Source organism: Ambystoma mexicanum, chromosome 6p, assembly GCF_040938575.1.
Source record: "Ambystoma mexicanum isolate Mex_15411 chromosome 6p, UKY_AmexF1_1, whole genome shotgun sequence".
Taxonomy (NCBI): Eukaryota; Metazoa; Chordata; class Amphibia; order Caudata; family Ambystomatidae; genus Ambystoma; species Ambystoma mexicanum.
In genome coordinates this window covers 640,022,044-640,049,426 of record NC_090935.1, presented here as the reverse complement: position 1 = coordinate 640,049,426, position 27,383 = coordinate 640,022,044, and the positions used below count along the sequence as shown (strand labels likewise).

General features: G+C 47.8%; 1 protein-coding gene and 1 long non-coding RNA gene across 2 annotated transcripts in view; one reads left to right on the top strand and one right to left on the bottom strand.

The window, feature by feature from the left end:
* Positions 1–8,566: 8,566 nt before the first annotated feature.
* The window catches only part of LOC138511677 (uncharacterized), an 85,201-nt gene continuing 66,384 nt past the window's right edge, over positions 8,567–27,383 (top strand). Inside the window, exon 1 of the long non-coding RNA XR_011280657.1 lies at positions 8,567–8,742. This is a non-coding gene — a long non-coding RNA (uncharacterized lncRNA). The remainder of the gene's footprint in view (positions 8,743–27,383) is intronic.
* On the bottom strand, positions 12,102–14,498 carry FOXD1 (forkhead box D1). Its single transcript, XM_069627502.1, has one exon. It carries the CDS (start codon positions 13,911–13,913, stop codon positions 13,005–13,007), a length of 909 nt encoding a protein of 302 aa, XP_069483603.1. The 5' UTR covers positions 13,914–14,498; the 3' UTR covers positions 12,102–13,004.

The following is a 27,383-nucleotide window of genomic DNA, read 5'->3' as shown; positions in this document are numbered from 1 at the left end:
GGTGCGGCACGGACCCAGCTGTATCCTAGTGAGTGTTATATCTAGTGATTGGTAAGTCTGAACCTTTCCTTCGGGTGTGGAAGTGAGGTTGTTGCGACCTATTCTGTTGCCATCTATTGTGACAGGGGTCCCTTAGGGCTTGGAATGGTTCAGGGTCAGTGCGCTGTTGGAGGCGTCCTAGTGCTTCCATCTTGGTCAGCCTGTGTATTCAGCCGTTAGTTTCCTCCTATCATGACTATCTTTCAGTTAGTCCTTTGGTGTTCCACGGGGTGACTTCCTTAAGGGCTACTGTTTGGGTTTTTTTGTGTGAGATGGCGCATAGTGCTTACCGCTGTATCTTGAGGAGCACTGTGTAATGTGACTACTGATTCTGTTTCTCACCCTCTCGTTTGGAGCTAATGTATTTTTTTGTATTTATATTTTATTTATTTTTATGGCGCACCAGGCCCATGGGCAACCGGGCGCATCACTTAGGTACAACATAAGAAAAACAGACAGATCCATAATTACAAAGTTTACAAGTATAATACAGAATTTACAGGTATAATTATAGCAATGAGAGGACAAGCAGATTATATATATATATATATGTACAAATTAAGCAGAGAACCCAGAGCTAAATGTCCTGGGCAGCCAGCCAGGTTTTTGTAAGGTGTTTGAATCTCGGGAATGAGGGTTCTGCTCTAAGCTCATTAGGAAGCGTGTTCCAGAGTTTAGCTGCCAAGATAGGGAAGCTAATTCCACCTGATCTTTGGAGATTGAAACGTGGAACCTCAAGGCAGTTTAAATGAGCCATTCTGTGGGGTCTAATGGAGTTGTGGAGGGCAAATCGGTTGGCCAGGTAGCAGGGAGCTTGGTTATGAAGCCATTTGTGGGTAAGAGCCACGGTTTTCAGGGAGATACGGTGTGGGATTGAGAGCGAGCGAATATTGTGTCTGGTGTCGGATATGTGTTGGCGCCTGGGAATGTTGAGGGCAGCTCTAATCGCATTGTTTTGGACAATTTGCAACTTGTTTAGGTTGCAGCAATTGGTGCCTAGGTACAGTGCATTGCAGTAATCAATCTTGGATAATACAAGAGTTCTAGCCAGGGTAACACAATTGGTTGCGGAGAGGAAAGGGCGACAGGCTGTGATAAGCTTGCAGGTATATGCCGCTGCGGAAGAGACTGAGTTAGTTTGTCTGGTCAGGGATAGGGTCGAGTCAATGTAGATCCCTAGGGTTTTTGTGTCCTTGGCGGTTGGGATAATATTCCCATCGATGATGAAGGACTTGAATGCAGGGTCAAGTTTGGTACGTTTTTGTGGCGAACCAAGAATAAGGAGCTCAGTCTTTTCATCATTAAGACAGAGTCCGTATTGAGCCATCCAAGCCTGGATGACCTGGTAGATGACATTGATAGCGAGGGAGTCAGCCGTGTAGTCACCTGAGATAGGGATTAGTATCTGGGTGTCGTCGGCATTGTTGGTGTAAGTGACACCCAGATAGTCCAAGATATCGAAGAGAGGTTTGGTGAACACATTATACAACGTGGGTGAAACACAAGATCCTTGTGGCACGCCACGGGAGACAGGTGCAGGTGGGGCGGCTGCTAGTGGAGAGAACACGCGCATAGACCTATTGTCTAAAAAGGAGCTAATCCAGGTTGTAGCTTTAACAGAGAATTGTGCAGCTGATTTAAGGTGGTTGCAGTGGATTTCATGATTGACGAGATAATGGATGGGAGTTCCCTATTCCCTTGCTATCTGCTGTGACTAGATCTGTTGGGAAAGGCTATGGTTAGGCATGGGTGCTATTGATGAGTCATCCTGGTGTTTCCGTCTTTGTCTTGCTATGTATTCGGTCTTTTGGGTCCTATTACGGCTATCTCTTGGTTAGTCGTTTGGTATGTTGTGGAGTATTTTCCTTAGGACCTTTTCCCGTTGATTCCTTGGTGTGGGTCAGGGTCAGTCTCTTCGTTCATCAATGTTTTAGTTGTGTGTGCGTCCCTGTGGGCGGTCTTCTAGTTATGACGTGCAGAGCCATGTTTTTAGTAGTTTCATGATTAGTAGGTGGTTTCTTGTCTTACATATGTACTTTGGAAGGTCGTTACAGGTTTGCGGTGCTTGGTGAGAGAAAGAAGATCGTCAGTTTTCTTTTGTTGTATGTTTTCCGTTCCAGACGGATGTCATTGCTTGATCTGAGCATTGTTGTTGGTTGATTTAGATGCAGTTTGTCTCTCAGGAACTCTGTGCCTTGATTGTGTACTGCTCTGTGGTATAGCCCTTCTCACAAACTGAGTGCTGCTTATATCCATTATTTATTTATTTGGGTGCTTTGGGGAGCGGTATCTGCCATCTTATGACTGCTTTAAAGCACCTGATATTAGACATTAATGTGAAACTACATAAAGAAACATGACATAATTAGAGCAGGAAAGCATACGCACAGCTACCTTAGGTCACTGTGGCATGTATAGAGATGGTTATACAACTGCTTGTATTTTACTTGAGAGACTATTTTACTGAGGGCACCATTGAAACAAGAACAAAAATTGTTTAAAAATAGAGGGGTGAAATTAAATTTAAAATACAGGCGTAGACAGGATTTAGAAAACACTAAAAATTCGACTAAACCTAAGATGCACTAAACTTCAAATAAACTTAAGATGCTCTCAATGGTTAAAATTTTGCGGGGAATGCTTGCCAACGTAAAAAGCACAGGAAGTGACCTTGGTTGGGTTACCAATGCATGGGTTTGCCCCCTCCTTTATCTCCTTGTCTTGCTACCTCATCATAGTCCATAAAGATATTCACCACCCACTCCAACTCATGGTTCACCCTGGACCTTCTCACACTCATCAAAAAAAATAAAGTTGCACTTAGACAGTGGCAAACGTCCCACTCTGACAAAGATAAGTTGATCTTTAAAGCGCGCTCTACCAATTACAAAAAGACAATCACCCAAGCAAAGGCAAAATCTTTTGAATCCAGAATCTCGGAAGCCCAATCTAGCACAAAAGAAATCTTTGCCATTTTCAGGGAGCTAGAGACTCCCACTCCCGCCCCGCAGAATTTCACCAAAGACAAAGCCTGGTGCGATGAAATTCAAACGGCCATGCAAACCAAATTGAGCCTCCTCCAAAACAAAATATTAGCTACTAAACAAGCCCTGCCTAATACGCATATCTGTGTCCCAGCACCAGCCTCGGACCCCCCCAACCCTTCTCCTTCAAATCCATACAGGAAAAAGAAATCATCAATATAATGAGGAATATCAAACCCTCTAACTGTAAAGGTGATGTCTGCCCAGCCACTGTCATCAAGGACTGTACTGAAGCGCTAGCTCCTTTCCTGACAGCCTTTGTCAATGCCTCCTTTGCCACAGGGAACGTCCCTGTCCCCCTCAAGGAAGCATGGGTCCGCCCCCTCTTAAAAAAAACAACTCTCGATCCCACCGCCCCTAACAACTATGGACCCATCACCACTGTCCCATTCCTCCTCAAAATACTGGACAAAGCAGCCTACCTGCAGGTTCAGCACTTCATTGAAGAGAACAAACTCCTGGGACTCCACCAATCTGGATTCCGCCCCAGACACAGGACTGAAACTGCCCTACTTGTGCTAAAAAACCAGATAGACGATGCCAGAGACATGGGCAAACCAGCACTTCTCCTACTTCTTGACCTATCTGCGGCGTTCGATCTCGTAGATCATGATGTCCTATGCCATCACCTCTCCTCCACTGCCAAGTGCTCCCCTGACGCCACTGCAAGGATCACCTCCTTCTTACAAGACAGAACCATGCAAGTATTCTCTGACTCAGCCTCCGCCTCACCCACCATCATACTCTGTGGTGTGCCCCAAGGCTCCTGCCTCTCCCCCACCCTCTACAACATCTTCACACAACCCCTCTTCCTCATTCTCGACGCTATGAGTATTTCCTACACCAACTATGCAGACGATACCCAGATCCTCCTCACCCTCACTGGCAACTATGACACTGACTCCTTAACAACCTCTACAACACCATTCAAGCCTGGATGGCAGACAATGGACTATGCCTCAACTCTGACAAGACCGAATTCCTCCTGGTAGGTTCCCCCGACACGCTAAAAAAAACTAGACTCCCAATTTAGTCACTTCACCATCGACACCATAAAAATACCTGTCTCAGACTCAGTCAAAACTCTTGGAGTTTATTTGGATTCCGACCTATCCATGGACATACAAGTCAACGCAATTGCCTCCTCAGCCGCATATCATACTAAACTTATCAACGCAGTCAGGCCCTTTCTCACCAAAGAAAACTGCACAGAAATAGCCAGAGCCATCACTGGCTTCAGGCTAGACTACTGCGATGTACTCTTTCTAGGAACATCCAATAAAAACCTGGAGAGGCTACAAGTCATCCAGAATAGTGCTCTCTGTGCAGCCCAAGGCATTGCCAAAAAAAAACACATCTTGGAGGCCAGAAAACTAGCCCACTGGCTCCCAATAAAGGAAAGAATCGTCTTCAAAGCTCTGACACTGACCCACAAGTGCATTCACCTCACTGCTCCTGATTACCTCTCACAAAGGATCCACCCCGTCTCCTCTACAAGACCAACCAGATCACCATATACCAACATGCCCTGTGTGCCACTAGTAAAAATAGCGAGAGCGGGCGGATCCAGCTTCCCATATCTCGCACCCACACATTGGAATGCCTTACCTCCCACTGTCCGAAGTGAGGCCTCCCTCCTCGCTTTCTGTAAAGCAATGAAAAGTATTCTCTTCTCATAAGGTCCTTTGTAGCGGCATGAGTACTAAACTTATGACCCACTGCATAAACTGAAATACCAATTGCATAAGTTAATGATAGAACTATGTCTGTATTGATTTATAATGTGCCAAAGACTGCTACCACGCCTGTACCTCTGTAACTAAGCTCTTGCAAGTAACAGCACCTCAATGCCCCAGGGCTGTCTGCGCGCTATATAAATATAAATAAATAAATGTTGTTTCTCCTCCAGGCACAAGCACCCTCCTTGTTAATATAGAAGAGGATCCACAAACCTTTCCATTTAAATGGATCCGTTCCCAGCCCCTCTTTCTGTCATAATACCCCAGCACCCCAATAATAGACAGAGGTGGGGAGAGTCTTCCCCAGCACCCCAATAATAGACAGAGGTGGGGAGAGTCTTTGACTGCGGGGCAGCAGACTAGGTAGGACTCATTGTAATGAAGGTGCAAGCGTTTACTGCAGGGAATTCACTTGTGTGCATTATGTCTGAGCAGTTATGGGCAGTGCAATAACACTGTGCAGTGGGCGGAGCTATGTCATGCGTCCTCATTCACTTTGACATCCCACTTATGTGTACGCAAGCGAGCTATGAAAAGACTTCATGCATGCATGTCACCATTACCCGCGGCGATGGCGTGGTTTCGGGTTTAGAGTAAGGTAACATTTTAACAGGGATATGTCAGGTTTACAGGACACAGATGTATTTCCAGAATTGGTCACATGAGAACAACAGGTGAGGCAGAGCGGTTTTGCTTTTAAATTCGACACGTGACTATTTCTGAGGTTCTAGGTAAACCGAGACTATTCATTCAGGAAAATGCAAGACTGGGGTGCCCATTTTATATAATGTTCACCACTGCAGTGGTCATAGAGCGCCTGGCTTGTCTGGAAGTTGTGGTATTGTGACCCCACCTGAAGTGTCCAAATCTTAAGTCTACGGCAGAATAAGAGTCGGGAGAAGAGAAGAGAACGGGAAAACGGGTGCAAGAGCCACGGGGAATGGGAGGGGTTACGCAGCGGGGAAACAAAGGAACGTTTGGGATAGCTTAAATAATGACACCACATTTACTACTACTAATAATAATCAGAATAGGAACAAAGAGACGAGGGGAAGAAAATGTATATAAATAATTAGAAGGGGACATGTAAAAATAAAAATAATTATTCGTATTACTAATAATAATAATAAAAGAAGACGAAGAATTACGGAAGCCTACAAATGGGTTTCGGCTCCCGCCATGCAATGAAAGTGTTCCCAAGTACTGGATGTGAGGCCGTCAAAATATAAAATATTCAAACAGTAAAGTCCTTGCTCCTAATATTTAATTAGGTATTAATGCGCCCTCTCCCCCCACCCCCCATTACAATCTATTTTTTTAGCTGCCGTCACATGGAAATAATCGTATCTGCTGCTGAATAGAAACAATCATGTGGCCGGGTTACACTTATTTCTTGCTATGCCATTTTGCTGGTGCGCTTTTCCAATGTGATGTCTAAACACCCGATTCATGGAATTTTTTGCACGGTTCAAAGTGACATTTCACTACTGAAAAGTGGCTTTGCACTGCCAACACAACCCCTGATTCATAAAACTGTGTAATGTGTATTTTGCAGTGCATGGTCAGTGCAAGTTCATTTTGCACTGAAAAAATACACTTTGCACAGTTCCATGATCAGGGTTTGTCACTTTGAACCGTGCAAATAATGCCATGAATCGGGCCTTGAATCTCAAGTATACCTAAATATGAAATTAATACTGCGCATGCCCTTTCGTGAATTAACTTCTTGGGGGTCATTTCATAAAATAAAAGTGAATTTCTGAAGAGAGTGCTTAGTGGGCGCCTTCCTGTACTTCGGTTTCCCCCCCTCCGCTTTTGAGGGCTGTTGAACTTGGACTTGTGGTTGGGACGGGCGATCTTAGGATTCGTCCACTTGAAACAGAAAAGTGGGGTTGGTGTTTGACCTCCAGTGGGAAATAGTGCTGTATTTGTGAACAGGCTGCGGTTTGCGGGATATGGCTCCTTTTTGAAAATTATACTTAGGGCCTGATTTACACACATGTTTTAACATGGAAAAGTCCCATTGAAAACACGGTTGTAAATCAGGCCTTTCAACGCCTCCACAAATGCGCTGCTCGCGCGTGCACTTCTCTGCGCTTGAGGTATGGGGCGGTGAGGGCCACTTACGAGGTGATCCCGGAGCGGGAAAGGGGGCTCGCTGCGGTTTTGTGGACAGTTCCCATTCTACTCTGTTCGTTGTGGGTGGGGGTCTTCGTAGCAAATCCTATCGCCCCGCACCCCTCGGTGTCGGTCGCTTGGATGCGGGAATGAGCTGTAGGCATTGATGGTGACATAAACAATGAATCGCGAGCGTGTGGGTAGTTTAAAGATGCTATTTAATGGGTTTGAATTAAGTGCACCTCTGTGTTTATTTCTGTGTTTATTGATGAATTAACAATAGAGACGATGTGATAATATGAGTGCAACTTTAAATATATTTTTTGAGGGAATGTTGCTGCCTCCTTTTTTATAAAACGTTACTAACAATGTGACTGCTAAAACGATAAAATACAAATGATTAAATTGGATTTTCGTGAACGTATTGGTTGGAGTTGTTTGTATGGCGCGTTCAAGGCCTTGTGGTTCTGAACCAGTGGGTTCAAGTGATGCAGCAGCAATACCGCAGAGCCAGCATGAGCGTGTGTTCGGTGGGTGACGTTTCCTCTCAGTGTGCGGCATTACGTGGCCCTCGGCCTGGCCCCGTGTGTGCGCTGCGGCCTTGTAGCAGGAACTAGTCCGCGTCCTGCCCTGTAATCGCCATACCCTCTACTGCTCAAATTGAGGCGCCCGCCCGAGACTCAAGAGGGAACACCCCATAGCAGAAGCTGAAACGGGGGCCAGGGGCGGCCGGTGGGGTGAAGGGTGCAGTGCTCATCCAGTGGAATCGAAGACCTGACTCCCCATCCCTTCCCCAGAGCGCACCGCGTACACCACAAAACCGAGGCAGGTGGAACCCATCCTGCACACAAAATACAACAGCCTGGCCACTAAGTAGGGCTGTAATCAATGTTCACTGCTTGATTTACAACGCGTTTTTCAACGGGATGTTCCCATTGAAAGCATGTTGTAAACCATGTCCGTTAAGGCGTGAATTCCGGCGTCTCAATGAAAGTCCCACTGAGATTGTGAGTTGATGCTGTTCGCCATTGGGTGACATGTACACCAGCCTGATGACGTCAATTGTGGCGAGTTGTCCAGTTCTTCCCTGGGCTCAATAAGAATGCAGAAATGAAATGAACATTCACAGGATTGACAACAACAAAATCTCGAAAAAGCCCTGGAAAAAAAATATCTTTTAAAAGTGTTATATTGTCCAAAACATTCCTTGTGCTTGATTCACAAAAACACTTTTGAACGAGAAATGTTTTATAAATCAAGCCCCATACCTCAAATGTCAACCACGAACACAAGTAACTTCCCCAAAGCGTCCAGACCACAAAAATGAAATCAAAGGTTCCAAGTGCACAAGAGGCACTTGAACCCGACGACGCTCTCAAATCTCTAACTCCGACATTCACCAAAGCACCAGGCCTAATATGGCGCAGCCTGAATCCACCAATGCTATTCCTTCGTAGGCATGTCCCTGACTATCTACGCCAGAATAAAACCAGCAAGGCACTCAATTCACCAACGTGACATGGCCAAGTGACATGACCGTGCCGCCATGGGCCTCCGCTCACGTGCGCGCCAGTGTTTACACGCATCCCAGAGCCTCGGCCGGCGTACGCGGGTCACTGGGTCTACGCTACAGAGGCCCGCGCGCCACGGCGGCCCGTCTCAGGAGAAAGGAGCTGCTGGCCGGGAGCCCCGCCATGACGGAGTCCCGCGAGAGGCCGGGCGCGCGTGCACACGGCGCGCGGTGGCAGAAGTGGCGCACGCCCAACTACACTGACACGTGCGTGCCCGCGTAGGGGTGGACGGTAAGGACCGGTTACAGGGGTAATGCTCGCAAAGAGTACGTTTAGCACTTCATATGATCTCACAACTGTCGGAGCACACATGTTAGTTCCTGTGTGCGTGGGTAAATATGTAGAGGTGTGTGTGCTGGTAACTTGGCTTCAAAGAGGCAATAAGCATTCGAGCAGCACGCGGGATACCCCCCTGTTGCTGCCCCGTGTCCCCTGTGACGCAGTCTCAGAACTCACAGGTTCCTCAGGCTGCCATTAAATATGTGGCCGCCATTTCCAATGAGCTTCATTGGAAACCTGTCAAAAATACATGGCTGAAGAGGCACATGAAACATCCCACGGTATTCTGCTGGCAGACACAATGATTCACTTGTCAGAATCGCCTCTTAACTGCTTGGGTTTCCGTGGAGTTGAGGGCCACTTAAATTGATGCTGGGGGCATCTTCTTTAGGGGCGCCTCGGAACAGCCTCCACAAATGCCCTGTTAGTACAGATATTTTGCTAAACGGAACCTCTTAATTTGAAACCATTTACATGGGGCCTAATTTACAAAATGTTTTGCAATGGGATTGCGCTATTGTAAAATGCTTTTGTAAATCAGGCCCTAAGTGTTCATTTATAAATATGCATTGTTTGTGTGTGTGTGTGTGTTTATATAAATATATATATGTATATGCTTCTCCAAAAAAGACAGCAAGATGATACCGTAGTTAGCAGGGGTTAAGTCCTAAAATTAAAAGTGGGGGAATCAACAAACGTAATCGGATGGCATGTCGCCAGAAATTAACATATCAAGGTGAAATATTCACATTTCATTAAATTGCTTTTGCAAAACCACCCAAATTGCACAGGACGAATGGCATTTGCCTTTCATAAAATCAACACACGCACAAAACCAAGAGAGGATATTTTCTGCTAATAGTATTTTTTTAAAACGTTAAAAGGTGTGCATGTTTTAAACTCCAAGAACCAATACAAATGTTTTCCCTGAAATTTGCAGTACCGAAATGGGACATTTCACATTTAGTTGTTTATTTTTCTTCAGGTTATATAGTGCAATGGTGAAGTTTCCAAGCTGCAAACCTATTGACTGTTGTTCGATCTGAGGTTGACTTTAATTCATAAATTCAAAGAGGACATTCAATGTTTCTCAATTTAGCTGGGGGGACTGAGCCCACCGTCTGAATGCGTGTACCCTCGACTTGAGCCCCGATAGTTATATATATATATCCACTCTTATTGCCTTTACTGTGGTGCACAATGCCTGCTACCAGCCTGTGCTTTGTTATAGGGTTAAAGGCTAACCTTAGCAAAACCAAACTTACAAAGCACTCCATCGAACTATTTCAGTGCAAATATGCAGGTGCTTCCTCAGGCAAGTGAATCACTGCACCCGAGGAAGCTCCTGGATAGGGGTGGAACGCGTGGCGCAGACAGATGAGTGTTTGACTCTTAAATTTTAAAAAATGTAAGTCCACGCTGATCAATATATTGATGACAATGTTTTTAATATAATAAAGTTATTTGCACTGAAATAGTTGGATCGAGTGCTTCGAAAGTTTGGTTTTGCTAAGAAAGCTGTTTTTGATCAAGTTTACAGTGGCAGTAAGCAAAACGCTTTTTTAGATTTTATATATATATATACTGCGTCAAATTGTGAGTCGGGTGTACTATTTATAATTTAGAGTATAATTATAGAAACAATGGTCTATATCCACACAGATGTACGTGTGTTTGTGTCTGTAAACAGACTGACATTCACACATCTGAGGCACCTGCCAGTGTATTTGAAAACTCGAACAGACTTATTGTGTGTGCATGACTGGAATGTGTACACACATATGCACGCATATGTTTACAGGAGTATATTGCACACTCGTTTACAGTCATGGCAAACCATTCAGAGCTTTGAATTGAGAAATAACGCGATTGTTGTTAAATGGAGAACGGCCTCGCCCATATCACTGGTGACATTAAAGGGGCCGTGGATAGAGCGCGCGCGGACCGGCTGATGTGTTAGCAATTGGGGGACGGACACTTTGCAGGGGGACACCGAGAGCTCTGTTAACTTGTTGCTAAATTCCAGACTCCGCAATGGCTATTTAATCAGAGAAGTTTCAACAACGCTTGGTCCCTGGCCGTGGCGGGGAGCGCGGTGTACTAGTGCGAAACTTCGCGCATATATGAAAAATGTCTACCTGGCAGAGAGGTGTGAAAACCCCGGATCCTGGGAACTTCTCCCCGTGCACACAACTCAGGCTTTCAGCAGGGTATACCGGCAGTACATGCAAACTAAAGAAGGACAGACCAACACAGAGACAGAGGGCGGGATAAACAGATAGAGCAGTTCTCCCTGACCACTTATGATGAGGCCCAAATAGTCCCACTGCCAGTAAACTGCAAAGTGCATGTCTATACGCCATTACTACATTGAACTACAGTGCGAGGGCGGCAATTGGAGAGAGTGCGCCTAGATCTTGGGGTCTAGGTAATAAACTCGAGGCTGATGTCACCAGGACATTAGATTGTCTTCATGGGGGCATAATACCTGTTTCCCGATGGGCAGCCATGTTATTGACGGTTAAAAAGGCGCTACTTGTCTTCAAATCTGAATTTGGCATGAATCAATTATAGTTTACAGGTGTCACATTATTATTCTCACTTATATTTAGGGGAGGATGGGTTTTTTTCCCCCTCTCTGTCTGCTACACGAATAACCACCATAACAAGAAATTGGCCATCCACACACAACGTTAAAGGCTAACCCAATATATTCTCCTGTCTCCCTTATAAATATACAATATAGCAATATACAGACTGGATGGATATATATATATATATATATATATATATATATATATATATATATATATCATATGTGTGGGTGTGTGTGTGTATATATGTTTAGCGTGGCTGTATACATAATGAAATAGTGTTGGCACCGTTTAGAAAAATTGCAAACAAAAACCCTCAGGAAATGCCCAATGTTGCAAATGTGTGCGGGGGTTTCACAAGAGTCGCTGTCGAAGTGACTTCCCAGCATCTCATAAAGTGCTGTGAATGCAAACTGAACCACAAATGCAGAGGCACCATCGTCGCCTGTGTAATGGACACACACGCACAGGAACGCACAAAACACCCACACACGCGAACACGCAATGCATACGCTTTGTGTTTACACGGCTAAAAAAGAAGCGATCTATACGCCTAGCACTTTCCTGCCGCTTGTGTTCGTGTTGTTTTGTCTGGCTAAGTTATTGTGGTGGAAATTCGTGTTGCCTTTTTGCTGGCCTAAGCTCTCCGTGTAAGAGTGGTTCATAACATTCTGAAACAGAGCAGCTCAGAAATTACCAGCCGTGTGCCCCATAATGTTAGGAAAAGTAAACCATTTATTTTTCCAAAAACGTGTAAAAATCGTACAAGAGCAACAGTACAATAATATCTGTCAAGTTGGCTTTACAATAGTGCTCAATGACGTATTTTACAAAATGAAAAATAAAACGCCCAACATCTATGTACAAAAAGACACAGGTTCAAATAACAAAAGGACTTCACGACGTTCTGTGTAAAAGTGAAAAAACCGCTGTATAAAAAAGAAGTTGGAAAATGTCGTGTACCCCAAGAAAACGAGTATCTCCCGATTATTGCTGATTACGTCAGAATCCCCTGGACCTGAGAACACGCGTAGGCGCTGCAGCAAGAAGAAGAATAGGCCTGCCCGTGTGGTGCTGGGGGGCGGGTGGGGGGTCCTCGCCCTCACTGGGCTGCTTAGGCTTTGCATAAATACACGGGGTGCACCACACGACGTAGGTAAGTCTCAGTATTTGGGGTCCGAGAGTGTCCCAAGACTAGGGGGCTGGCAGGTGCCCTACCCAGTTCCAGACGAAAATACGGCCTCGGAGACCGACGTACCCGACTTCATCTCTGCCCCAGGGATGCAGGCGGAGCGGGGTAGGGGGGTAGTGCGCCTCTGAGCTCCCCCTGGGGGACAGTTAACAGACCATTGTGCTAGATGGGAGGGCGCTTAAAAGTTTTAGATGCAGGGCGGTGATTAACAGAGGGCATTTAACAGGCTAACCCCCCTTCTGCAACCCCCCTCCCCCGTGAGAGGAGAAAGTGAGAGTTTAAGAGTTTACTGCCCAACTACCCCCCACCCATCCGCGATCCCCGCCCCCCCGAAAGGCAGGCTGGCAGTTAGCTGTCTGTGATGACTTAGGTGCTCGCTCGATAAGCAGTTAAACGTTTGTGGAGCCAGACCGCAGGCCGGGCGGTGGTTAACAGTTTGAGATCCTGGCTGTAAAGTTCTCCACACTGGTCTGCAGCACCACCCCCGGGTGAAGGGGCAGGGGGAGGCCGGACATGGCCCTACTCCTCAGGACCCCCGCCGTATGAGCCGTGGGCAGCCCCCCACTGTGCCCCCCTGGGCCCAGACCGCCCCCTATAATACTCTCAATAGAGAAGGGGGCCCTGGGTAGGGCAGCGCCGGGCTTGGGCGCCGCGGGGGCGGTGGCGCCGAGGGGCTGCGGGTACAGGGTGCAGGTGCGGGCGCCGGACAGCAGCGCCGGGCCCTGGCGGTGCTGCGGTTGGAAGCTGAAGACGGCCGGGTAGGGCTGCAGCTGGAGGCCGTACCCGCAGGGCCCGCAGGCGCCGTAGCCGTAGGCAGCGGCGGCGGGGGGCAGGAAGGGGTGCAGGTCAGGCAGCGCCGGCTGCCGCTTGAAGCGCTTCCTGCGCCGCAGGAAGCTGCCGTTGTCGAACATGTCCGCGGACTCGGGGTCCAGGGTCCAGTAGTTGCCCTTGCCCGGGTTGCCCGGCTCCCGCGGGATCTTGACGAAGCAGTCGTTGAGGGACAGGTTGTGGCGGATGGAGTTCTGCCAGGCCGGGAACTTGTCGCGGTAGTAGGGGAAGCGGCGGCTGATGAAGTCGCAGATCTCGCTCAGGGTCAGCCGCTTCTTGGCGCTCTGCAGGATGGCCATGGTGATGAGCGCGATGTAGGAGTAGGGCGGCTTCACCGGCGCGCCGCGGCCCGCCGGTCGCGGGAAGGGCTCCTTGTCCTCGGCAGACACCCCTTCCTCGTCCTCGTCCTCCTCCCGGAGGTCGTCGTCCTCCCCCTCGCCCACCACATCGATGTCTGTGTCTTCGGCGAGAACGGAGCAGGCATCGGACATGTCAGAGCTCAGGGTCATGGTCCGCACGGGAGACCATGGGGCTGCCCAGCACGGGCAGAGGTTGCCCCGGCAGCGCCCAGCATGGGCACCGAGTCAGGGGGCACCCTGGGCTGCTCCTGCCGCCGCTCCAAAGGCTTGGTCCTGGGTAGACCCCCCACCTTTTCTTCTCAGCACCCAGAGCCTGTCCCGGGATTGGGGTGTCTCCTTGGCCTCACCTCAGGGTGCCCACGGCGTTTCTCCTGGACTGCTCACACTGGCTCCCTCCCAGGGATGCTAACACTGGGTCGCCCACGGATCAGACGTATTGCTGGGCTCTTGCAGGGCTGCTCGCGCCCCCTCTTCCATGCCAGTGCCCGTGCATGCCGTGGAGTCAGCACACGGGACCCGGAGCTTTTTTTGTGTGCAGTACACGAGGACCGGACCTTTTTTTGTGAGAGTCTTGGAAAAGGTCTTGAAAAAAAGGCTGGCTCTTCAGTCCCCAATGGGGCGGCGCTTCTCCTCTCCTTATAGTGAAGGAGGCCAATCACATGGCTGGCAACGTCAGAGCTGCGAGTTGGGGGTGGGGGGGCGCCTCCCGGGACTGAAGGAGTCGTGAGGGGTCCAGCTCCAGGATGCAGAGCTCTCGCGGACGTCGGTTCCCACAGGACCTGCAGAGAAAGAAGAGTGCCCAGTCAGTGTGAGCCAGTGTTTGCAGTGTTCATCACAATCACAGTGACCAATGCCAGTGCACCCTCGCCCCCAGGTCGGTGCATGCGTTTGCTAATTCACTAGAATACAGGAGCCCCTCGCCGGTATATTCGCGTCTCCTGTACAGTCTAATCCCCCATTGACTCTTAGAGATGGGAGATGTGCAATAGGTAATTGCGTTGCCATATTGGCTACTGCCGTATTAATTATCAGACCACTCGCTGGCAGTAGCCAGTTCCTATATAAGCGCTTTGAAACACATTGTGTATAGGCGCTATATAAATAAACAATCAATCAATCATATATAGGCTGAGCAGTACATACCCGGGGGCTTTACAGTGTGGCAGGGATTAGAGAAGGGGACAGAAGCGCGCGGGGACTGGCGACATCACAGACCGACAACACGCCAAATCGTGTTTTTGTAATCAGTAATTGGTCCTTCAAGAAGTGATGCGTTTCAACTCTAACACACACACACACACACACACACGATTATACAGTGCACGCCTGAAATGTGATGTGCTCTCATTTGGCGTCGATAAAAACGCGCTGAAATATGTCACAGATACTTCATGTGCAAATACACCAGGCACATGCCGTGTGCCACACACATCTGCTGCCTGGTGATTAACAGTAGGCGCTATACAAATGCAAGATAATATAACATAACATTACAGGAAAATGGCAAAATGAGAGTGAACACCTCACAAAATACGCACCGTGGAAAACAAATCTGTTCGAATGGCTTTGAGCCCCATACCCCAGATGTTCCTAGTGCCCACAACACTCTTGAAAAAAAGGCGCTGTGTGCCAATGTTATCCATAAATACGTCTAAAATGTACTTTTAACTGTGTTTTCAGTGCAAACAGAGTGCACAACTCTCAACACATTGGGCGCTTTCGATGTATTCAAAGTCTTATGGAGGCTCACACAGGGGGGACGGGGTACTGCAGCCATGGTGGTGCTCACCTCGCCGTGTGGACCACAGAGTGGCATCGGTGGAATAGGGCACTGTAACCTTGGTGGTACTCGCCTCGACATGTGCACCACACAGTGGCAGCTGCGGAACAGGGCACTGCAGCCCCGGTGGTGCCCACATCGACATGTGGACCACAGAGTGGCATCTGTAGATAGGGCACTGCAGCCCTGGTGGTGCCCGCCTCGACATGTGGAACCCAGAGTGGCAGCTGTAGATAGGGCACTGCAGCCCTGGTGGTGCCCGCCTCGACATGTGGACCACAGAGTGGCAGCGGCGGGATAGGGCACTACAGCCCTGGTGGTGCCCGCCTCAACATGTGGAACCCAGAGTGGCATCGGCGGAATAGGGCACTGTAACCTTGGTGGTACTCGCCTCGACATGTGCACCACACAGTGGCATCTGCTGAATAGGGCACTGCAGCCCCGGTGGTGCCCACCTGGCCATGTGGACCACATAGTGGCAGATGTAGATAGGGCACTGCAGCCCTGGTGGTGCCCGCCTCGCCATGTGGACCACAGAGTGGCAGCGGCGGGATAGGGCACTGCAGCCCTGGTGGTGCCCGCCTCGACATGTGGAACCCAGAGTGGCATCGGCGGAATAGGGCACTGTAACCTTGGTGGTACTCGCCTCGACATGTGCACCACACAGTGGCATCTGCTGAATAGGGCACTGCAGCCCCGGTGGTGCCCGCCTCGACATGTGGAACCCAGAGTGGCATCGGCGGAATAGGGCACTGTAACCTTGGTGGTACTCGCCTCGACATGTGCACCACACAGTGGCATCTGCTGAATAGGGCACTGCAGCCCCGGTGGTGCCCACCTGGCCATGTGGACCACAGAGTGGCAGCTGTAGATAGGGCACTGCAGCCCTGGTGGTGCCCGCCTCGCCATGTGGACCACAGAGTGGCAGCGGCGGGATAAGGCACTGCAGCCCTGGTGGTGCCCGCCTCGACATGTGGAACCCAGAGTGGCATCGGCGGAATAGGGCACTGTAACCTTGGTGGTACTCGCCTCGACAGGTGAACCACACAGTGGCATCTGCTGAATAGGGCACCTCAGCCCCGGTGGAGCTCGCCTGACCATACGCACCACAGAGTGGCAGCGGCGGGATAGGGCACTGCAGCCCTGGTGGTGCCCGCCTCGCCATGTGGACCACTCTGCGGAATAGGGCACTGCAGCCCTGGTGGTGCCCACATCGACATGTGGACCACAGAGTGGCAGCGGCGGGATAGGGCATTGCAGCCGTGGCGGTGCCCGCCTCGACATGTGGACCACTCTGCGGAATAGGGCACTGCAGCCCTGGTGGTGCCCACATCGACATGTGGACCACAGAGTGGCAGCTGCGAAGTAGGGCACTGCAGCCGTGGTGGTGCTCGCCTCACCCTGTGGACTACAGAGTGGCAGGGCCTCGGTTCCTTTCAAACCCGCAATGTACTGATATCAACTGTTAAGGGCTAGAGCACTTGCAGATGTTGTGCATCTCTCCACGTACACTCAACATGGGCGCACCCGTTAATTCCGCGTGCGCCCATGTTCGTCCTGATTTCCTCTCATAATGGCGGAAAGGAGCGGAGGTCCAACATTGAAAGAAAACATCTGGCCGCAGAAGCGTCGCGTCGAAAGGAAGTGGTCGCAGAACGTAAATCTAGCCCAGTGTTTGCGGGAAGAGTTATTGGATCGGTGTAAAGCAAGCTGAGCTTTAAAGCGGCTTAAGCGAACACCTCGAAGGCCACTGATCTGGCCCAGGCGAGGACAGCATCGTGAGCGCTGTTAGCAGAGATCGTCGCGTCAGGCTACTAACATGGTTATAGCCCCATCGGAGCGGTTTATGGCAACCTGGTCCTTTGGGAACGCGTTGCAATGGCCTTGGGTGATACGGAGACAGGTTTATGAAATGCATCACCACTTGGAGAGAATTAGACTGAACTTTAATAGGCTTCTGAATCTTTTGGAGCGGAATATGAAAATACACATGTTGGGGAAAATGATACATTTTTAAACAGTTGGGAGGGTTTCTGACAATCCACCCTTTAGCTTTCAAAGGAGGGTGTGTGTGGGGGGGCGCAGGGGGGTGGATTGTATTTTGAGAAGAATTATGAAGGCCGCATTTGCAGAAGTAGGACTGGCGTCTGAAACTAGGAAAACATGGGACAGTAGGTGCGTGGGTCCTGGGAGGGCTAACTAAACGCTCGAATAATTCAGCAATTATAATATACGTTTGGCCATAAACCACTCTCGCTATTTGCGGAAGTTTGGGAACACCAGAAACCTGGTTAGATGCTATAAATACGCTTTAAGAGTAGTACTGGTTTATGAAGATTGTGCTTCTGCGCTAAACATGTTTATTCGTCTTTAGGTGGTTGGGGGGGGGGTCTGCTTTTGGGCGATGACACCGATTTATAGACAGTAGAACGGCATCGATTAAGGAACGAGGATGGGTCCAGAACTGGGGTGCTTGGTGCATCGGGTACAATTCTGAAACTTGGCCAGTCTAGTGGCACAGTATCTTCGGTCCCTCTGAGGAGAAGGGGGGCGGGGGGGCAGGATTTTTAATGGCAGAGTCTCTGTTTAGTGGCAAAGTTTCTCCGCCCCTTTCAGGGAGGAGGCAGGATGGTTTCCTCTGGAGAATATAGAGTCTAGGTCATGGTGTCTGTGCAGGCGGCTTTGCCTTTTTAATGGCATTCTGTTATGGTTGAATGGGGACATGTCACGTTACAGCACCCGAGCCCGTCTTACTCCTCCGGAAAGCGCCCCGTAGCGGGGTTACGGGCCCGATTGACGATAGCTTTTCAGTGAGATTTTCCCATTGAAAAACACTTTTGTAAATCAAGCCCACAGGTTTTAACTGTCGAGGATGTATCGTCAGATTCCAACAGATTCCACTTTGAACGGTTTGTATGGAACCCGGAAACAGCTTTGGAAAGTATTGCGGCGCTGGTTTACAAGAGTTTTTCAATGGGATTGTGACTTTGTAAAACGCTTTTGTAAATCAAGCCTGTGTGTCGTACGATTTACATCCGCGGAGTGTCTAAACCTTTTTTATTGGCAATGATAGGGCTTCATTGTCCATGTAATCGAGTTCCTGGGTGGAAAAAAGACCCTGGATGTCTCTAGTTGCCCGCGTCATTCGATGGGGTGCATATTTCCCGGGGCCTCGGCCTCTCGCCTGCCACCGCGGGATTGCGAAATTCGCGAGCTTTCTCCGCAGGGTTCGCAAAGGATTTCGCCAAGTTCTCGACATGGACTGCCCCAAGCAAAGAACACTCGAATGGGTGGGTATTCGTGCTGAAATTTAACAAATATCATGCCAAAAATTAATCGAGGCGCTTTCCACGTTCTACTACTGCCCGCACCTCTTTGAGGGTGTTTAAAATATCTGCACGTGTCTTTTCATATAACTGGCACGTGTATGTGTCATTTCAGTGCTCCCGAGTTTCCGTACTGTGGTCGCTTTCCCGGTCGCCACCCTTTGTTCATTTCCAGGGTCACGAGGCCGAGGGGACCGGCCACACATACACACACCACACGCCAACATTCGGAATCTCTTAAGCGGGCATGTTCGTGTATTCCAGGCGCCCATTGAACTGTGGCACAGTGAGGCATATTCTGCGACGAGAAAGTAATACTGGCTTCTTTGTGTTGTAAATGAGAGGTTAGCTCCCGGATAGGAAGTGTGGACGCCTGTGGGAAAACACGCTTTAAGACAAAAAGAAGCAACGCCGGGCACACAGCGAATCCCTGGCGAGCTTTTGCCTCTGCAGACCCGCGGTGGGAATGGGAACCTGGAAAGCAGCGCCTGTTGGCTTTCTACTTGCCTCCGTGTGCCCCGGCACTGGTCCTGAAACCCCAGGTTCCCGCTAAGAAGTCACACATTGGCATAGAGTGTGCCCGAGCCCTGGTGCTCCGCAGCCCAAGTGAATGGTTTATACAGCGCCAACAGTAAAAAAACAAAAAAAAACATGAGTGCTCACTTAAACCGTTTACGAGGAACAAACGCCCATAACCCCCACACAGCAGTCGAAGTCATATTCGTGGAAGTGCGTGCAACTTACACAGCTGGTGGGCGGCCCTGCTCCTGTAGCCTCAGGGCGGATATCCAGCTGCAGGTGAAGAGGAAGCAAAGTCCACCCCCGGCTCTGAAGCGGGTATTTATCATACGTCACAAAGGGAGGCAGGCCTCACAGGAAACATGCGACACGCCCACACACGGTCCCACACTCTCAGCGACACACACAAACACACGCCACAAAACAACAGACACCCCAGCCCCACAAAACACATACCAGCAAAATGCACCAACCAGAAAACACTGCACATCTGGGCAGACACCCCAGCCCACAACACGCCTACCAACAAAACGCATCAACTGGAAAACACCACACACCCTGCCACAGACACCCAACCCCACAATACACATACCAGCAAAATACACCAACCGTGAAAAACAACACACGCCCTGACACAGACACCCCAGACCCACAACACACATACCAGCAAAATGCACTAACCGCAAAACAACAACAAAGGCCCGCACATGCCTTCCAGCGATAGCAAGAACGTAAATCCACCCCTTTCTTTCTCACCCTCTCACACACATAGACACGGTGTAAGACACAGTCAACACACACACGCACACACACACATCAACAACACATATCCTCAAACCAGCACCAGACTGCGCATACACAAGCTCATTCAAAAGAATGCATACAAATACAAACATACACAGACACACACATCAACCGCATATCTGCACCAACTTGCACCCTCGCCCGCACACACATAGCACAATACGCACACACAGAGCCAAATAAACAGTCACACAAGTTTCACATATGGAAAATTAAACAAAACACATACACGCCTACACATGCATTCGAATGAACAAGTGAACTAAGGGCACATCAACACACCATGCAACACACATATTCGTGCGGACACAAATGCACACACATGTCAAATAGATAAATGAATGCATACCGTCAGATTCACCCACGTGCAAGCAAAGAGACAAGTCAAGTTATTACTGTCTCTCCTGGGCAGCTTTTCATTCTTGGTCTTGCATAAAAGAGGCTCAGAATAAACAAAAAATAGGGGCTTTGATACACCTGTCTTGGGACACCCCGATGGCTGTGAAAACAAGTAGCATACAATGAACACATGCACACAAAGAAATGTTCGCACACAGAGAACACAACCCAAATGCACGCAAAACCTAGGCGCACACGCAAACGGCACATAGTTATACACAGACGTTTGCACAGATAAACTGTGGCAGACACAGAGTTACTCAGAAATGCACACATATGCGTTACCATACCTGGATAAAAATACATATAAAACAAATACACACACAGTCAGATGCAAACACATAACAAGCCTAAACACCTATTTACAACATTAAAACATACTTTAAACACAGCCATTCAAACAATTCGATGTAAATACACGCCCTTAAACCACACCCCATTCGTAAACACGCGTCCTATTTAAGGCGCTTCAGGCAACAGTTCTGCTTATGTAAACTCAAGTGTAGGCCGTTCTTTTGCAGAGAAAAGACTTTGCAACACTCAAAACGTTGTGGCGGTGGCGAGCGCCGCTTGCTGGCGGACCGCTGCAAGTCTGAAATATCAGCGGTACCCTTAGTTAGACGCAACAGGGACATGGATGGACCATTGGGGAGCGCCGTGAAGTGCTGGATACGATTTATGGAAGGCTGCCAAAGCTGTTTTATCGAGCGTGGCCATCGCACACGGGACACGGACACACAGAGGACTCCTACCCACCCATGCGCACACTTTCCGTTCAATAACGGCATCCAAAACCTGTTACGTATACGCATAATATAGTACCACAAATAAATACGCTCTAGCCTGATTTATACAAACTTCTTCAATCGGAAAATCACATTGCAAAACGCGCTGTAAGTCTGGCTCCGCCTGTGTTAAAGGCTCATACGCGTTTAGCCCCTAACGTGATTCCTAACGTGATGCGTCATTGCTAATAAAATACGGAAATCCATCTTCAGTGCTTTGGTGAAGAAATCTGGGGTCGTTGCGAAATTATATTTCGGGTGGAACCTTTAAGAGACGTGGAGTGTACGCAATCATTGTAATGCCAGAACTTGTTTATAAAATAGTGCACACATCAAACAATATATTCTCTATAGTACACTTTCCCTTCGGTGTTAGAAAACAGTTCAATTCTAATTGTATGTGAATGCTCTGATTACTTACCAGTAATCCTCAGTACTCCTAGTCCATCTTTTCCTGGTCCCAGTATTTACTTCTGAGGTTTCATGTCTCTATCCAGAAACCAGAGCCGGCCTTAGGGGGGGCGAGCCAGGCGACCGCCCAGGGCGCCACGCCCCTAAGGGCGCCATTAGCCCCCGACACGCCAGCTCGGAGGAGTCTTTCAAAGTCTCCCCCGAGCTGGTGTTGTGGGAGAAGGCGTGGCAGGCGGCCTTTTACTGTAAAATCCGCCACGGGCTCTTTTCACAAGAAAAGCTGCCATTAGCCCCCCACCACGCCAGCTCGGGGTAGTCTTTCAAGGGGTCCCCCGAGCTCGCAGAGTGGCAGGTGCCTCATTGCCATTGAAGGCACCCACAGTGGCAGGCTCATTCAATGACAATGGGTTGCTAACGTGCCCTATTTAACCTCCTTGCCAAGGTGAGGAGGTTAAAAAAAATAATGAAGTTGCCCATCCCCCTTCCGCCCCGCCCCTGTTCACCAGGGGCACGCGGTGGGCGAGGGGGGGTGCTATTTCGCCCAGGGCGCTGCTGCCCTTAAGGCCGGCTGTGCCAGAAACCTATGCCAACTTATTCTTGTTAGCCCCACCCCTGTAAGAGGCATAAATACCTCCAAAAATCTCATAGTGTTTAGATCATTATACCTGCAGATTCTCGGGCCCTTCATCCATGCAGGGTGGGCGAAGTGAGTTGTAAGTACTGTGACGAGGAAGAAAACAACCAGGAGGAATGCAGATTACCGGTAATTAATCAGAGCATTACCTGCATGTCTATAGTGCCAGTGCTTACTTTTGACAAATGTCAACGTCTGCTGATAGCTGGCCAATATGCGCTCAGTACTAGGGGCAAAAGGGGCAACTGTGCCCTTCTGTAGGCAAGAATCACACTTTGTGACCGTAGAGATGATTACAAGTTCAGCTGCGGGCCTTAGTTCCCAATTCAGACTGCAGGCATTGTCACTGCAGCAGGGGACAAAACACGATTGGCTTGTCGCCAGGCGACCACTCTGGTGGTGATAGTGCACGGTACAAATATCATTTAACATTAGCAATAACATTAAACCATGTACCGTTTTTGCCCTTGTGCTAATTCCATGCTATTTTGCACTTGCACCGCAGCACATTTGTTTAGTGTAGGTTTTTAATTGTATAAAATTGCCATTCTACAGGACGAGGAACAAACTGTTCGGTAATGTTTCTTGTTATTTAAAATATCGACTAAGGTAATTCACTGGTGAGTTTCCTCTCACAATACAAGAGAGAGACACCTGAACAACTTTTGGCAAATCCAAGCTCACAATGTTATACAAACCAAAATTAATACACTCTGCCTGTCTTTATCTTTTGTAACACATAGAATAACCAATTTAGAATCACATTGATTTCATTTGTTCAAAACCACCATGTTTAAATTAACTGGTGGATGTTTGTTCAGAAAAATACATTATTACATTATAAAATGCATAGTTAACTTCAATTACTTTAAATGACAAATGCAATATTTAAGATTTGCCCAACTCGGGGAGACTTCTGTAGACTTAGACGCCAAACACATCCAGCCTTCTAGACCCAAACGCTCCTGGGGAAATGTCATGCCCCAGAGTTCCACTGCCCAGAGGAAGGGGGGAATCACAACTCTGGAAGGCCAGGAACAGGCTTTTACAGGATCCCAACCAAAAGTAAAAGAAAGCACATGAACTGCCAGCATCAATGTTCAGGACTTTATTTCAGGGAATGTATTTAGAGGTATTACCCGGTAGAGGAAGTTCAACTTCCAGTACCTACTTGCCTCTCGCTGTCCGTCATAGTCCAGGGTTTTAGACAGAGAAAAACCTGAAGCTTCAGGACAAACTACAACTGATATACAGACTCCTTATCTAGAGGAACACAGTAGTTTCAGACCTATTCCAGAGGTAAAGAGCTGGCGAGAATTGTGTACAGTTCGGGAATGGAGCAGATACGCAGAGCGAACCAACGCAGAGGGACAGAAAGGGTGCACCAGTGATCTAGGCTGTATGAAGTGTGATGCAGTACTGGGAAAGCTGGGCAAGGTAGAAACCACAAAGACAGGCGAGGCATGATAAGAGAAGGGGGGAATGGAGGGAAGGAAATGTGGACAAGTAGGAAATAGTAGGAAACAAAAGGAGCGAAAGTCAGCAAAGCGCCGACCCCAAAGGAAGAGCGGAGGAGTGGCCTGAACTGCCACAAAACCCATGAATCAATAATCACATTAATCTGCAAGGAACCAAGGGGAGATCCAACACAGAACATGGGCAAGGAACTTCCCAATCCTAGTGCTCTTTATTTATAGTTCAGTTAAATCCCCTTAGCAGTCTAGTTTTTTTCCATTAAAACATGACTGTGGGGGCCATGTTGGAATGATGCCTACTGTTTGAAAAACACTATTCCCAACACTTAATAGGGCTCTTTTCCCCTTGGTTCCTGAACTGCTTTACCAAAAAATATCCTTCTGGGCCAGATTTGCCACCAGCCTTATGGTCCCTTTCCCCTCCAGCTTGACATTTGCTAGCCTCCTGTTCCCTGGATGCTAACCATTCCCCCCTCTCTTAAAATCACTGTCTACCTCTTTGGGGTTCTTCAGGAATTTCTAATGAAATCTGATGATTAAGCAATGACCAGGAACACATTTCGCTGTTTCCCAACATCGTTACTTAGGTGCATACCTTTTCCAGTCTACCAGATACTCTAGCTGACCTCTTCATAGCCATGAGGCTAGCATGTGTTGTGCCTCATATTTGGTAAATGTTAAATCAGAACAGAGGAGGAGGATTTCCTCTGCACAAGGGTGTCCGCACTGGTTTCAATAATGAGACATGAAACACTGACTGCTTACGCTAGTTTACTTGTAGATCTAGCTGCACTGCCACTGCATTCATTATCCATAGCACTTTCATCAGTCCCACAAATCAAGGTGCACATTTGGGAAAGAATCCCAGGATTTTCAAGTACCTGGTTGAAGGATATGCTTCCCAACCCACCTCATACTGTGGTGCTGCTAAGCATTTGCTCTCAGCAAGCCTCTTATACCTCTGGTTACCCTTTCTGAATGCACAATCTCTTCTCAGGGTATCTTGCAATATTTGTGCTCTTGGATGAACTTGTCAAAGCTAAAGTCACAGCGGCGAACATTCTAGGATGAAATATAAACGTCACAAAGAATGGCGAAATGTTTATAGGGCCATGTGTGGGATTATTATAGGAACTCTCAGATTATCTGACTTTTATTTGATTTGATTTTGGTCATTTAGAGGGCACTAATGACCTGAACGAGTATATCAGAGCATTTCCAATAAAATGAGGGCAACCCTTTTCTTTAAAAAAAAGAAAGCCATATAGATGATCAAAGTAACTGTGGCAGCATCTGGAATGTCATCTGAAAGATTTGGAACGGAAGAAGAGCTGTGGTGGGAGCGATTAATAAGGGGCCTTAGACCTTCATGGGCGATTGCTGCTACAAACATTTTGGACCTAATTTTTAAGGACAAAGTAACAGAGCTCCTGTCAGAAGCTTAGAGCCCCTTTCTCTATTTAAACAGCATATCGTACAACCTATAGAGGGTGTTGTTTTGATACTAACTTTGATCTACTGTATTTTGAATTGGCACTTACTCTACCTCGGCTTCTGTTTCTTCGATTGATTTTACAACTTGCTTGTAAAAATCACTTTGGTGATCATAACTCGTAAATAAAAAAAAAAAAAGAAAAATTTTGGAGTTTGACATATCACTTCAGGTGGGACATTCCATAAAGTACTTGCCTGAAAGCCAAAGCATCCTCCCCTGGAGCAAGCTCGGTCAACCCTTAGCACATTGAGCAAACGTTTGCCTACCGATTCCAACAATCGTTTCGGAATATGAATTTTAAGGCGATTTTTCATGTGATATGACACAGTCCCATAAATGGATTTGTGAATCTGTGTCAATGATTTAAACTTAACCGTGGACCTGAAGGTTAATCAGTGCTTGCCTTATGTAAGACTGGAGTTATATGTTATTGCCGAGGGGTATTAGCGACAATCCTAGTGGAACAATTAATCAAAGTTTGCATCCAGTTCCATTCACATATGGGAGCTTCCAAAAAGAATGCGTTGCAATAATCGACTATTGCACCGAAGATTGTTCTGGCTCTGAGACCTAAATGCTTTGGCCACAGAAAAGGATTAACTTGACACAGGAGCATAAAGTGATATGCAATATTGCTCATTACCAGATTTGCATGATACTTCTAAGGTTTTCACCTTTTACTGTGCCTTGATACAATTCTATTGTATTTCAAAATTCTTAAAAGAAGCAGTGGCTTTGTAAAAATATGTTTATTGGAACAAAGAGAATTTCAGTTTTAGTAGTGTTGCCTTGCAAACATTTTTCAGTTGAACCAAAAACAGAATAGATCTTTTCTAAAACATGACCAGACTGGCCTTGAAAATTAAATGAAAGACCAACTGAGTATCATCAGCACAGTTTTGAAAATCTGCACCTGGGTTTAGTAACATGTCTTGGAGAGGTTTGATGTGCCCATTGAAAAGGAGAGGGGATACACATACCCATTGAGGGACCCCACATTTTAGATTAGTGTGATTGGGCCCTATGCATACTCTACTGACTATATTTGCTCCTTAAGACTCTCCTCTTTAGCTCCTACTTCCCTTCTTCTCTCCCCTGCTAATCCTGCAGTTTCTGTGATTGGGGTTCTGGGCCCTTATGCATCCTCAGGGCTCAGACCTCCCCACCCAATTGGCCCAGCTTCTGTCTATCCTCTGCACTTGCACTTACACCCTCCGCCCTGGAGACTCGTGCTTACTCCCCTCGCGGCACCAGGCTGTGTTGCGCTCAACACCCCGATCACTTCATCTGTGGCTCACCCATGAGCTCAGACTCCCCAGCACTTACACCCCTGCCCTCTTCCTTGCTGCATTTGCACGTTCTGAATACTCACAAGGCATAGTAGGTTTGTCCTCTCCCCCCCTAATATTGTGTTCTTATGTTTTGCAATGTACCTCCCATCCCTACTCCCTCCCTTGCCCAGTGTACACTTTGAAACAGTATTGTCTTATTGTATAAGCACCCAACAAGCAAACAATAAATGAATGAATAAATGTATTACTCAGAAAATCCACTCAACGGTCTTGTGTGACATAACAGCCATCTTGATCACAAGAGAATGAAGAGTTGGATGGTTATGAGGGCCAAAAGCTGAGGATAAGTCTAGTACCATGAGTGTTTGGCCATGAGCTTTTTTCTACAATCTACAGTAGCTCATTTGTTATGTCTAACAAAGCCAAGTCAGTGTTCCTATTAGGTCTAAAAACCTGAATGGAAACCGCCCAGTAATTTCCTTTCATCCAAATGGGCTTGTGGTTGATTTGTGGCAATTTAATCCAGAATTCATTTACAAAAATAAGGCATTTGAAATAGGCCTCTGGTTGGTGCATTGAAGCAGATCTAAGGGCTGCTTTTGTAACAGTGGGTTAGGCCAGGTGCAAATCCTCACGAATTTAAATAGGTTCATGAGGAATGATCTTGTTGGATAACTGAAGATTGATCAATTGAGCAATA

Excerpts from the sequence above, each read along its gene's own strand:
- FOXD1 (XM_069627502.1), bottom strand. The coding sequence starts at position 13,913 with ATGACCCTGAGCTCTGACATGTCCGATGCCTGCTCCGTTCTCGCCGAA.